The sequence below is a fragment of the Apis cerana genome, linkage group LG1 (assembly GCF_029169275.1).
Source record: "Apis cerana isolate GH-2021 linkage group LG1, AcerK_1.0, whole genome shotgun sequence".
NCBI classification, from domain to species: Eukaryota; Metazoa; Arthropoda; class Insecta; order Hymenoptera; family Apidae; genus Apis; species Apis cerana.
In genome coordinates this window covers 8372707-8387495 of record NC_083852.1, presented here as the reverse complement: position 1 = coordinate 8387495, position 14789 = coordinate 8372707, and the positions used below count along the sequence as shown (strand labels likewise).

Sequence of the window (14789 nt, the reverse complement as noted above, 5' to 3'; positions counted from 1 at the left end):
GAGAGGACGGGAAAAATCGAAGCGGAAGAGGCGGCCACCCCCTACTCCCGTCCACTCCCACCCCACCGTTCCGTGCTCGACGAACGTCGCATCCGGAAGTGACTCGGTGATACAGAATATTAATGAAACTCGCACACGCGGCGTATCTACTTTCATCTAGTCGGTAAGTATGCGCTAAGGGGTGTTGCGAGCGATCTGAAGGCGGTGGCAGCGCGAGACACGCACTGTCGTCGAATCAGTTTCTCTCTCTCTCTCTCTCTCTCTCGTTCTACGTGACGCGTATGGTACGCGCGCGTCTGAAAAACGCGCGACGGCCATTACTCTCGGATCGGTGGAGGAAGCCGTCTGGCGTCGTCTAGCGGGCCGCTCGAGGCATTAACAAAGTAGGGCTCTGGCGTAAAAAGGGGTGGGAAGATAAAACAGGTGAAACGCTAAAAAATGGGTCAGCCCGCCTCGCCGCGCGCACCCTCGCGCTCACTCGTCCACAAGCGTACGCTGGATCAGCTCTCGCATACACTCTCGAACATACGTTCGCTCGTGGCTGACGCGCGACCCGCCGAGCGTGTATGCGCGCTCGCTCGCTCGCCTGACAGAGGGGGTGGAATTACGTACGAGACGGTGGGAGGGGGAAGAGAGGGTGGTTGCTTCGAGTGTTCCTTTCGCGTGAAAGAGACGGTGAATCGGAGTATTGCTGGGGCGGCAGGAGAGACGGGGAAAGAGAAAAAGAGAGGAAAGAAGGGAGAGTTTGGAAGAGAGAGGGAGAGAGGGAGGGAGAGAGAGAGGTTATGGAAGAGAAAGAATGCGTCAACCAGCCAGTCAGTGGAGGAGAGAAAAGCTGGGGTGAGGAGAGGCAGGGAGGGAGAAAGCGAGAAAGAAACAGAGCGTAGGGGAGGAAAGAGAGAGAGAGAGAGAGAGGAGGGGTGAGTTTGGAGTTGAGTTGTCGGCGAATGAGGGCACTGAGGCTGGCGGCAGAGGGTGAGGCCAGACAGAGGCTATTGATCCACCAGGATCCACCTACCAACCCACGTTAGTGGGATAGGCTCGGTCTGAATCGTCGACCCACACACGGGCGCGCGCGCGCGAGCCGAGCGGCCTCGTACTACGTAGAAAATGGTTCGAAGAGAGCTCCCTTTCGCAAAACGTGTCCTTTCTACGATGATTCTTGCGTACATTCGTGCTTGTATAACTTCGCGTCTGCAATTAGAAAAATCGTTTATATCTCTTTTTCTCCCCCTTCTCCCTCCCTTTTTCGTTTCCTAGAGGAATTTTGTAAATGTGATAGGACGTGAAGAAAATTAGGGAAGGGGAGAATCGTTTGAGAAAAACACATATCGTTTGAGTAGAGCGTGAAAAAAAGAAAGAAACGTTTCGAGATAGATGGAAAAGGAGAAAGAGGGAAAGAGGGAGTATAAAAAATATTTTCATCACTTTTTGTAATTTTCCCGCGGCGAAATCTCGGCCGGATATAGTGTCCATATGCTTAGAAACAACTGATATGCAAATTGAGCACGCTACCCCTTTTTTATCCGGCCTGGTGGATCATTCGACTACGTGTAGATGTAATCTGATTTTATGACAGGAATAAATTTATTTTTCCGTATCAAGGCGAATCTGTATTTTCGGACTTGTGCTAGTACGCGTGCATGTTACGTCGAACGAAGAAAAAGTGTTGGACTATGATGTAACCTTTGGATTGGAGGAATAGGGTCAAGGGCAGTTGTGCGAACGGATCCCTTATTATAATGGCCGCAATTAGTGATGTAATAATTACCACGAAAGTTTTATAACGAAGGGGTGATTTAATCCTGGGTAACACGATACCGGTTACAGACATTGTTATCGTTGTTGAAATATTTCCTAGTTCTTTGCCGATGAAGTTAACAAGCGTTCGGTGTACAGTGGAAAATTTAATAAATCTGCAAAGCGGAAAGGAGTCAAGAGGTACGATATTTCCACACGCTAAAGCTACGTAATTAAATTACCCGTGGAAAATTTCTACATCGATATACCTGCGAGTTATGAAGCGCGTTATTAGGGATTTCATCATTTTCGTATTAGGCGCTTTCCCTCTTTAAATTTTCATTTCAAAACCTAACATATTTTACGCTTATAATAGATCTCCATAAATTGTTCCACATCATTTTAGAACCGCTAATATACTTGCTCCTATATACATTGTCGTTCGTAGATAATAGGATATTAATCGATCTCGTGCAGAACGTTGGTTATTAGATAAGAAACTCATATTCGTACGGGATAACAAACACTAAGGAAAAGAGGAAGAAAAGAAATGCGCGCAAGAAAAATTTATAAAAAACATTAATAGATATGAGAAACGTGATGAATTGATAATTACAGGCATCGAAACATCTTTCGCATTAGATAATTGGATAATCTTACGCATGATTAACATGAACTAATTAACGAAGGAAGGATGAAATGAAATTTACGTATTTATCGTGCAATTGGTATCACGTTTTTAATCTTTTCGAAGTCGACCGTGTCCTCAGGATCGTTTCTGAGCCTTGGGCCAGGATGAAGGCACTTAAAATGTTCAAGTGAAATTTGCATGACGAACACTGGATCGAGTTTTACTCGGTATTTCGACGGGAAAAAAATGATAATAATAATAATAACCAATGGCAATGCACACACATATTTCTCCGTTCCAAAGCTCTGTAACAAGCATCCTGCGGGATACATCCGTTGGTTGGTCGCGGTACGTAGCCTAAAGAGCGGGTGTTTTGCATAAATAACTATCCGGGGAGCCGATTCAATTTTCTCTAGGCGTTCTCTAACGGATCAGGTGGTTCTTAAAGTGTATCTAGTTCCCATGGAAAGTTTCTCGGATAAAGTGTCTCGAGACAACCTGTTTCTGTTGTACCAATCTTTACTTTTTCCCCTCTCTATTTTGTTCCTCGAATTTATGATTGATAAATGTAGAAAATAGAAAGAGGTGGTTACAGAAATTTGTATATATATATCCTCGTATTTAGTATTTATATTTTAATTGGTTCTAAAATATAACAAAGAAATGCGGATGTTAAGTATACATTTTATATGACAGAAATAGAGAGAATTTGATTAATTAACGAGAATAATTTTATAAATAAAATTTTGCGTATATAGTTATAAAAAATATGTGGTCAAAATATAGAAATACATATTATCATTGCACGCGGAATGGCTTTATATAAATCGAAATGAGTGTGTACTTTACGCGAATTCAATTAATAAATTCAAAGGCAAAAATAATTCTATCTTGTATGAAAATTTACGTGTATATTGAGTTACGTATAAATTTTTTTGTTAGTAGAATATCATTTTAAGATCAATCTTTTTTTATTAAAATATAACTTTCTAATTGTACAGCTTGAACAAAGCTTTGGATATGTAAAACTTCAGAGTTTCATCATACTATTGTTGTAAAAAATATTCCCAGATGTAATTGTATTTAAAACATGCTTGAGGGGCTGAAATGAATCCTCAAAGAGATTTAGTACTGAAAACAACATTGTTCCGTATAATACATTATAATTCCGTATAACACATACACATGAATTCGTTGAAAATCAGAATTTTTGTTAGATGAATTTTCTTGGAATTGAAGATATAATATAAATTATTCGTTCAAGTTTGTTTGAAAATATTAAAAAAATATAGGGCGTAAGTTTTCGCGAACCGTGCTTGACCGGTTTTTCACTGTGAAGTTTTAATGATCCACCGCTTCTTGCTACTTCATATTTTTCTCTTATTCACTTTCCAATTATTTCTTAAGCACATGGATTATGTAAACGAAAAATTCAAGAAAAACATTATGTCTTTACGTGATTATTTTTAATCTCGAATCCTTGATGCTCGATCCTTGCACACCTTCGATGTTTAATTGAACACGCAACATATAATTCCATCCAAGTTTTACGCGTTGGTCGAGATTTATTCGCGGTATACGATCAACAGATCGAATTGAAAAAAGAATGGTGATACCATCGATTTCATTAACATTCATCAGCGGTTTCAATTCTGATTCGTTCGTTCATCGTTCGAATGATCAACAGAATGCACATTGATGCGCATTATTTCGTCCGTGATTTGTCGATTTCCTTCTCCGAAAATTCGCCACTTCCAGTAAAAAATGCAAACGACGAGTGTTTGTATTTTTATCAACGAGTGGCTACATACGTATCCTTTTTTTCCATATTTCCATTTCTTTCCCAATTATATTCATTTCGATATCAACGATAACGTAGAAACATCGATGCTTCAGATCATAAAAAATCATTCAACGATCGAAACATTGAATTTCCACGAGTGCAATCATGATTTATGAAGATTCTCTTCAATCATGAAAATAATGATTTTTTATACGTATTTCATTGCTATATCATTTTACTGGAAAGAAAAGATCGTAAATAGAAGTTTACAATCTTATGAAAATAGTCAATTTTGATTCCAAATAGCTCGTATATCGATAAACGCAACAAATATAAAACAAATTATTCTCGAAGTGCTCAATTATATATATATATATATATACGGTTGTTTATTAAATCTCTATCAAATTGTACGATATCATCATGTCCCTAGAGATATAGGCCAAGCCTTTTGGTGATATACGCGCGAATTTTACGAAGGACCACGCTAATACGTTCATGGATCGAGTGTGTGCGCCATTAGTAAACGGTCGTAAATTCGTAACACGTGTAAGTGCGAGCGGAAATAATGGTATCGTGTATCTCATTAATAGCAGACCTAACGCGATTACGACCGCGAAATATGCCCCGGCTAAATATTTCGTAGCGAGGGGCAAATTGGATCGAAGGAAGATCGAACGACGGAGTATTGGTACACGTCTATTCACCGGTTTTCTCGAATTTAATTTTCCGTCTCCACGGTGGTGCGCGGCACGTCATAGTTGTAAAACATTTTATTGAGAACTGGTCGTGGGTTAGAGTCGTATTCGGCGGATACGTCGACAAGAGGGGGTTGGAAATATTCGAAGCCTCGGATAATAGTATGTCCCCCTTCTCGATGAAATACAGTTCACGGAGGGAACCGTAAAAAGTCGCGATGAATTCTAATAAGGCATCCCATTCTTTTCCCTTTCACGGACGTTATCTATTGTTTAATTTTCATTGGTTGCGTAGTTGGAATGGCGAAACGATCGGCAATATCCGTTTCCGTTCCTCTCCAAGGACGTACACGTTTGAAATAATATATATCGTAATTGTATCGTGATGTTATTTCGTTTTCCTTTTCCGTTAAAATTAATGCGATTATCCCAAACAGATTTTGTTCTTCTCCAGTTTACCGATATGCAGTTATTTTTCTCGTTTTAATTGTTCCAAAGACTAGAAGTCTAATATCTCTTAATTGGAATTCTTTTTTATCGAATGCATATTTCTTCACATCGATTAAATTCGTATACTCGATCGAATATCACGTTCGAATATGCGAAAGGTTTAACAGTTACGCATAAATCGTTTATTCAAATCACTTGGCTTTTGATATTTTTCTGCGTATTTGTCATTCTTGCAACATATCTCGGTCGGTGAAACGGTCCTTCTTCGCGGGGACAACCCTTCGGTTTCGAGTAGCGAAGAAATTCGAAGAGGGCCTTTCCATCCTGGAGATAAATAAATTGCACCAACGACCGCAATAAAGAGAAAGTGAAATGACAGAGAGAGAGAAAGGGAAGAAGGGTAGAATTGTGCAAGGGACAAAGGAAATGAGATCCGCGGAAAAGGCAGAGATATAACGTTATAAATTTATTTATGCAATACAACTTGGCCCATTCGAATTACAATAGCGCGAAATTTAATTGGATCGTTTACAGGCGGCGGTCTCTCGCGGCACGGTATCGGAATAAACGTCCCCCAAACCACCTCGGCCTAACCCTGCACTCTTCCTCCTTCGTTTCTTTCTCTCCTTCCTTCCTTCCTTCCTTCCTTCCTCGTTCGCCCTTGTGCCGGTTGTTATCGAAAAACAAAAGAGAATTCCATCGACTTTCCTCGAGCATGCGGTCGCCTCCTCCTCTTAAACTCGCGACCAGCCCAGGAGAGGAGCACTCGTGCACCCTTTACTTTTCACCGAGGCCCACCGCTGGCTGCTACGCATCCGCAAGCGATTTTATCATTTCGCAATAAAACAATTGGAATCGAGTGTACACTCGTCCCGTTCGAGGGAGGTTTTCCCTCCGTTTTCGTCCCCTCGGCCCAGCTTTGACGGCCCGGGACACGCTTTTATCCGGTTCACGGTGTGCCGCGTAAGACGAATTAATTGCTCCCCTCGAGTGTGCCGCGCAATTAATCGGTTTCCCCTTGCGCCCATTTTCCGTACGCGGGATTTTGGATCGTTTTGACGACGACGAATTTTCGATCTTCGCGATCGATCGAAATTAGAATTTCGAGAGACAACGCGTGCTAGGAGGGTGAAAGAAATTGTCTTTTTAGGAGGCACAAAGATAAAATTATGTCCGTAATATTTCTTTTCATAATCTTTTCGAAATGACGTATATTTTTTATGTCTGGCGTCTGAAAAATTTTCTTTATGATAAAAGAATAGATAATTATTTTCAAATTGTCTGTTTCTTGTATAATTTAATTATACTCTCATTGGTGATTACATATGTCAGTAATAATATTTAATATTAATAATATATATATAGCAAATTAAATACTATATAATATCATTAATCTACATTATAATATATATTCATCCTCAATTGGTCTTAAAATTTTTTCAAAGATTCTCTCGAAAATCGGCCAAATAATAACCTCATTTACTTTTTTCTTCGTTCCAAAAGATGAAGAGCCGCTTAAAAACTCGCGAAAATACTCGAGGAACCATGATGCGCAAGATTGTTCGCCACTGAAGTGACAAATATTCGTGTACCTCGGTCCCCATATTTTCATCTTTGAAAACGTTATCGTTGACAAAGTGTCTCGAAACGAGTACAAAGCAGGCCAGGAACCACCGAGGTTCCCATTTAAATCGTCGTTTCTGAAAAACATTCCGTTCTTCAACCTTCCTCTCTCTCTCTTCCTCTCTCTCTCTCTCTCTCACTCCTCGCGTCCTTCATAACGGTTTATCTCATCGAAGCAGCCCGCGAAATATTATTTCTGATATAATTCTCGGTCGTTGAGTTTCTTCTTTGGCTGCTGCACCTCGCTCTTCTCCAACCAAACCCTTTTCTCGTCATTACAATTCTCCCCGTCTCTGTTCCTCCGGCTCTTTCTAGTTCTTCGGTCGCTTCCTATGCGCTTTGGCTTCCCTTCCGTGGATCTACTTCCGTATCCCCCGTTTCATTAATTTTATCTGCACGTTTTACGAGCGGCATCCGCAGCCCGAAACAAATTAATTGCGCCACGCCACTCGAATTAATTAACGAGTCCTCGCGGCGAAACTTTTCGCGTACGCCTACCTGTTCGCGATTTTTAACCGAGACCAATCCTTCTTTCGTTCTGTTTCTTGTACGCGTAGAAGGTGAATATCTCTATGACGATTCGTTCCGACGAAGCGAGCTCCGTTTTTTTGGAAGAGGAGAGAGAATCTTCGCGTGTCGATGTTTGATACTTAAATAGTATAATTGCGAGATGATAAGCGATACTTTTTTTTAAGACTTGAACATAAATTAATTAAACTTTTCCAAGATGCGTAAAGAAAAGGATAATTTTTACTCGGACTTTTCGCTCGCACTTCGTCTCGCTGACCTACCACAAACTCCAGACGTGATTCCTGGAAAAATGTAGTACGCGTTTGAAAAAAATGTAGGTCACTAGGTTGTGATCTTAGGTTATATTAAAAGCTAGAGAAACTTCGAATCTGTATAGCCCGGGAACGAATTGAGATCGCACGATTTTCTCTATTTCCCGAGTGGATTTTGATGACAACAATTTTTAATTTTTTCGCGTGATTTTTATAAAGGAAATTCGATATTTCTTCGAATGATTCGTTATTATATACTAGCCTTCTTTTTTTATTTTCTTTTATACTTAAACTTCTTCATTCCTTGTATTCATAAGAATATCTTTATATCGATGATTCAATGAAACGAGCTCGTCTTTTCCAATTTCAATAGAGAGACTTTTGCCACGCATAGAGCCATCATATTTACATTTCTCGCGAGCCGCTAGAATGGATTTGTATGCTCGTTCGAGATCTAAATAGCGCGATTCTCGCGCGAGAAGGGGACTGAAAAACTCGGCGAGACGGTTTTTCGATGGGTTTGTTCTCTGTTTCGAAGATTTTTGTTCCAAGTTTTCGCCTCTCTCGCTCTCGTTTGAATGGTCGTCGCGTGAACGAGTCGCGTTTGACGAGGTCCAATGTGGAGGAACGCGTGGCTTTAATTGGCGCGTTGCATTGATTTGGCGGGACACGCGTGGGAACGCTCGTTAATTACAAAAGCGCCGCGGAAATTCTTTCAAGAGAGATTGAATTGGCGGGTATCGTTGAATGGGAGTCGAAGGAGGAAGTTGGAAAAGTTAATAAACACAGTTTTCTTCCCTCCTAGGAGAACTTTATCCGCTCGTGTGAAACCTCGACTCGTTAACGAATCTATAAAGCATTTAACCTCGTTAACCGTGTTTACGTTTCTGCCTCTATCGATTGATCGATTGTTGGAAACTTATATATATAAAATCTAGAAAGTTAAATACATTTATTCGTTAACCTTTCGATGAAGCAACATTCAGGAGGAACGATCGATTAATTGATCGATTGATGGCGATATTTGAGATGCGATGTAAAGATCGTGCTCAAGGATATTAAGTGACTGAGATGTGTACGGCGTGAATGAGATTGTAAGGCGTAAACTGCCTGTGAAATTAATATTGCGAGGAACTCTGAACTTTGATATCTTGATGCGAATCTTAATTATAATGGAATAGTGTTGTGTGAACTCGTGTACAAAACTCTGCTCCGTCACAGTCTATTGTAATTTTGAATAATAAGTTCGACTATTTCTCTATAAGTTTTCGATAATCGATGAAAAATATACAAAATTTTTTTTTACATTCTAAGACGTACGATTATATTTTTTCTTACTAGATATACGTTCTCTCATGATATAATTCAAACCGATTCATATTTGAACAATTATTTATCTTCCAATTGTTTTACGTAGTCACAAATTTAATTCCTCTCGATCAATCGTCCGAAGAATCGTCGACGAATGCCTCGAGTTATTCGTCGAGCCAATCTTTTTAAATTTCACTCGAACTTTCATTAAATCGCACGTGTCATTTACCTCGGCTTAGAACACGCACGATTCGAATTCAATCGATGAGATTCTAGTTTCCTTTCGTATTCCCCTCCGTTTCGCCGATTCCGGTTAATTTCCATCGTTATCTGGCGCGCGCTACCCGTGAAAACGATACACCCTTTAAAAACGTTCTTCTAATGGCGACATTGTAACGCGCGGCCCCGGGAGCAATAACTAGGTATGACCTCGGTTTACATCTAGATTTACATGTAAACGTGCGTGAATCGCGGAAACTGCCGCCTCGTGGTTCCGCCCCACGTCCCTCGACCGGCCAAGTAAATTGGTAACTAAGTGGTAGGGTAATATCGGTAACAGTTTGCTACGGGAGCTTGTTGCTGTTTGCGCTGCTGCTATTGCATACACGGGCGGAAGTTGTTTGGAAAGGATGTAGAGAGAGAGAGAAGAGGCTAACGATCAACATAAAACTCTTCTTTATACCGTGGTTCGTACTCGGTCCCAGCCAGGAAGTAGATGGAAATTCTTTCGAGTTTACCAAGGAATACGTGAAATTGTCTTAGAATTTTAAATGTTTCGCGTTATTAATATATCGCAATTTGTTTTCGTTATCACGAATCCTTTGAATTGCTTGGATCCTCCTCTTGTATCTGTATGCACAAAGTGTTTCTTCTATTTTTCCCGAGCGAACGAAAGCTCGGTCGCGAAATAATCGAGTTAGTGCATTTTAAACGGGGTTAACGACGAAGTAATGCCCCAGCTCGGATCGAAAGAACCGTATCGTCTTATATACTCGTCTTATACCGTCAAAAAGAAGGAAGGCCCGTACTCGGGACGTATTCATAGATTTTTCATTTGCATAGAAATCGTTTCGTCGAAATCGATTACGAGTCGCACGTGACCGAGGCACGCGGATGCCCCAACGATATACCTTAAGTTCGTTAGAGGGAGCATTACGCCCGAAGACGTTCGCCGGTGCAACGTAATCGCGCATAATTAACAACTGGGGCCGCCTCCCCCATTAACGAAGCGCGTCCTAGGCAGGAATAGTTACGGCGGTCACGTGTGCCGCGTATCTAGCGGGAGGGTTTGCTGCGAGGTGGCGAAAGAATATTGAAAGAACGGAGGCTTGGTTCGTGGCCACGGTTAAATTAAGTGTTTCCCTTACGACTAAATGTTTCATATGGCACTTGTAGCGGTGGAGAGCCGAGGCGAGACTACAATGGGCCGCAATAAAGTGTTAGGAAAACTTGGCCGCCTGACGGGACACGGCAACGAGACTACCGCGGTGGTCGGCGGTACCTTAAGCATACGAATATCCACATCAGCGCGGTCTGCTTCTGTGTCCTTTCTCTCTCTCTCTCTCTCTCTTTTCTCGCCTTGCTATCATCCTTTTCTCCGCTATCTCTATTTACACGATACGTGTGTGGCCTACGATGCAACCCGTTCTTTTTCACGTTCCAGCTTCTTCTCTCGGCTTTCCACGCCATCCTTCTCTCCTCCTTCTCCCTTCCTCCTCCCTCTACCCAACGACCATGAACACCGCTACCACGACAGGATATCACCAAGTAAGTTCCCGCTCGTTCGAGCAGGGTCTCAATCCAATAACCATTTAAGAGCCTTACACTCGTACCTTACACGTCGAGGAAGCCGCTTTTACACCGCGCCAGCCTCTCCCTCTATCTCTGTCCTTCTCCGATATTCTCTTCAAGATTGCGCTCTTCTTCCACCTCATCTCTCTTTCTCTCTCTTCGCTCTATTCCCTTTGCATCCCTCTGGACACGTTGGTGGATGATAATGGGGTTAGCCAGGCCATGTAAACGTACTTAAGTGTCGTTGGAAGAGATAGAGCGTGGCGTGCGCAGGATTAAAAAGCATTTGTTTCCGTATTGGTTACGCGATTAGTACAGTCCGCCGACACGAACTTCGTCTTTATTAACCGCTCAAACTGGACACGAGTTTTACGATATTCATTTTTCCTCGTTTCCTAAAAGACGTGATTAGTCTTCTATCAACTTGTCATATTGGATATAAATAATATCAAATGCGAGATTATTATATAAAATAGAATTTAAATTAATTGTTAATATCTCGTGCAATGCTCGCGAATGAGAAATTCTTATTGCTTAATGCTTATTTGTTTCACTTGTTGTTGGATTTTTCATTCAATATGAAAGTGACACGAATTACATTCTTTTCTCTACTCATTCTCATCTTTGATGTATTTAAAAATGAAAGAAGTAATTTGCAGAATGGTCTTCTTTGACGGTACACGGTGCATTTAATAATTGAAAGCACGACAGAAAATTATACATATCGATGTGAAATCTCGATGATGTTATATTATTTTTCCGTCGGATCTGTAAATGACGGTGAACGATTATTAAGGAAATAATTTTAATATCACGATACTATTCCATTAAGGCAGGTTGTATATACCAACACGGCACAACCGCAATATCTTTATGCAAAGATACCGGGAAAGGAGCGGAAGCCATTGTCATTCTAAAATTTGCTTTTCGAAGAATATTATTAATATTCATATTACCCCTCGTGAATGGTAAAGAATCATGGTGCCACATGACCAGCCATTTTCTTTCCCTCTCCTACCTCTTTGAACGCGACAATGGGTTAAGTAATGCATGTAAACATACTTAAGGGTGTCTGAATGGTTGGAGAGAGAGAGAGAAAGAGAGAGAGAAAAAAACTGCAAAGTTGAAATTAAAAACCATCGTTGGTAACGAGCTGCCATAAACACCGGTCCGCGCATTTATATTTCCTTCCCTTCCCTTCCCTTCCCTTCCCTTCCCTCTGATCACGCGAACCAACTACATCCCCTACAGTCGAGATAATAAAGAATTTTTCTTCCCGTGTCTCTTTTAACGAGCACGCGATGATTTATTTATATTGAACCTGTGAGACATTATTTTCCATGTATATTCCAAAAATGGAAAATGGTTACGATGGAGAGGAGAGTGGAAAAGATTCGATTGACAGATTTTACATTAATCGAACGTTATTTTGGCATAATTTTCACGGTTTATGCAATTGATATATTTAACAGTTTCACGTGAAGGAATAATTGTATATCGGTGTGTAAATTCGAGCTTGTATTTAATTTATTGGAATAAAATTGGATTATTTATTTATACCTTCTGATTCTGTTCGTTTACGTTTGTTTGTTAGGATTTATTCGTTTTATTCATAATCTCGATTTTGTTTATTCAAAGAGCTTGCTTCCGTTTCATGCATGTTTTTTAGTTTGTTCGTTCACACTTTCTTACTTTGTTCATTTATTTAGAATTCATTTGATCGCATTTATAATTATCCATTTTGATTTCTTTCTAATTATTTGCTTAAGTTATGTTCATTTTTTTTATTCCTCGCATAACAAGTTTTATCTTTGCTTCAACGTAATACGAGTTTAATTTCCGTTCAGTGTCCAATGATTTGTTGCGATATCTCGAACATGAAGTCACACGTGTCTTCATAGTTATTTATTATCGGTTTCCTTCTCTTCCTTTTTTATAAATTTTCCCTTTGCGTTTTTCATAGGTCACTCGTCGATATTGCCCGTATGTATAACTCACACGCCGAGAAAATAGACGATCGTACACTAATAGGATGATGGAGTGTGCGAAATAAAATATAGAAAATTTATAAAATCCCATATAACGATGATATCACCGTTATGCAGGTGAAGTTAATACGTATTGTAATTGCCCTTAGAAGACTTTATCGATAAGCTAACCAATAATTTGAAACGTTCAGTATTAAAGATTAATAGCTGTATCAATTTAAAGCTCGGCAAATGAAACGAGGCCAGCGATTAATATTCAAACAATCCTAATTTTCCCTCTTGATCTTGATATTTACACGTATTGATAGTAACGACACTTTGATTTTACATTCACTCACTTGTTACCACAATTTTTAATCATTCTCACAATTAAATTCCAACCATTAAATAAGACTAATTGATTTGTTGCAACTCTCTTCGCTTTAACGGGAATCGGCTCGATTATAACCTCCCCTGCAAACCATCACGAGGACGGAAGCAGGCCTCGTTAGATAATCCATGTCTTGGTATAACAATTACTAGGTCGATACTCGCGAGCCATCGTCCGTGCGATTAATTACCTAGCGGCCGAGTGACGGTGGTAATTGGATTGCGATGAACTCTTATCTTGACACCGCTTAATCGGCCGACCGATGATCGCTTTTTATCTATCGAAAACAGAGCTCGATGCACCATTTCGACGGAATGTTTACAAACGCGGATCGCGGCCGAGATAATGGCTAAATATAAATCGTAGGTATAGGGAATAGCGCCGCTGGATTTCGATAATGTATTCGAGTATTTGGGGAGCTGATAGGGGAACGAATTTCCGCTTCGGTATTCGCTTCGCTTCGTTTCGTTTTTCCTCGTTTGTGTGTACATTTGATATTTTTTTTTTCTTTTGTTCCCGTTAAATGTATGATTTTTAAATTTTCTGGAAATACACCGGAATGGGTAAATTATCGATTAATTATATTGGTTTTGTTTCAGATCGAAGGTGACCCGCAGAAGGAGAAGGTAAAATTTAAAAAGAGTTTTATTCCTTCGTAGAATGTTCGTAGAATTTTATCAATAGCGCATCGACTATTGAAACGTACGTTTGTTCAAAATGAAATATCGTGTATAAAGAAAAATATTTCGATCATTAACAATTCTTTCTTTCGAAACGATACGTCTCGAATAAATCTTGCATGCAATTTCTGCGAAGGGACGACGAACCCTTCTCCTCTTTGAAAGAACGATCGGGGAGTTCGTGACAGAATTCAAACAAATCTTGTCCATCACTAACCCGAACGAAACGAATTTCTGGACCCTGTCTGGAGATCAAGGCCTCGTCGTCGATCTCCTCTCCACCCGAATCAAGAAACAGTCAGTGACGTGCTACCGTGACAGAGTAGGTAGTACGTTTCCGACGACGTGATTCCCTCTTGGACGACAGATTCACTTTTTCTTGGGACGTGAGCGAAATCCAGTCGCTTTCTTGCCTTTTATCTGCTGATAGTTCTAATGCTTCCTCGTGAAAGAATGATAACGGCAAAGAAATCGAAAAATCGATTCGATTTTATACGGTTCTCTGGAAAAATCGTTCGTAATATTCGTACCATTTTTCTCTTCTTCGTATGTTATTTTTCTTGATCTATAATTATATAATTATCGAGGAACCGTAGAAAAAGAATTATTTCAATGGTGGGAAGAATAATGATAGAACCAGTGTAGTAAGTTTTTCCTTTAAATTTTGATATCTAATTCTTTTTTTTTCGATTAAAAAATGAAATATTCTTTTCTTAGTAGAATTTAAATTTTCATCTTAACATTTAATTTTATCATTTACCTTGAAATTTTTAATCTCCGTTGATCGAACAATTCCAAGATAAACGCAACTCTTTTAATTATGTCCCGACTTTTCGGCATGTGTTGCCCCTCGAAACGTTTCATCTCGTCGACGTTCCCCGAGTACATGTTCTCCTCCCGATCTCCCGACGTCTCCCTGTACTTCCAACAAGTCCTTTTATT

General features: G+C 40.1%; 1 protein-coding gene across 2 annotated transcripts in view; it reads left to right on the top strand.

The window, feature by feature from the left end:
• LOC107994871 (3-phosphoinositide-dependent protein kinase 1) overlaps positions 1-14789 on the top strand; it is a 491030-nt gene that overhangs the window by 60689 nt on the left and 415552 nt on the right. Inside the window, exon 2 of one of the 2 annotated variants that reach the window (XM_062081837.1) lies at positions 13767-13793. The exons of the other annotated variant lie outside the window; for it this stretch is intronic. Within the exon in view, the coding sequence (XP_061937821.1) occupies positions 13767-13793 (27 nt within the window). The remainder of the gene's footprint in view (positions 1-13766; positions 13794-14789) is intronic. 2 annotated transcript variants of the gene reach the window in all.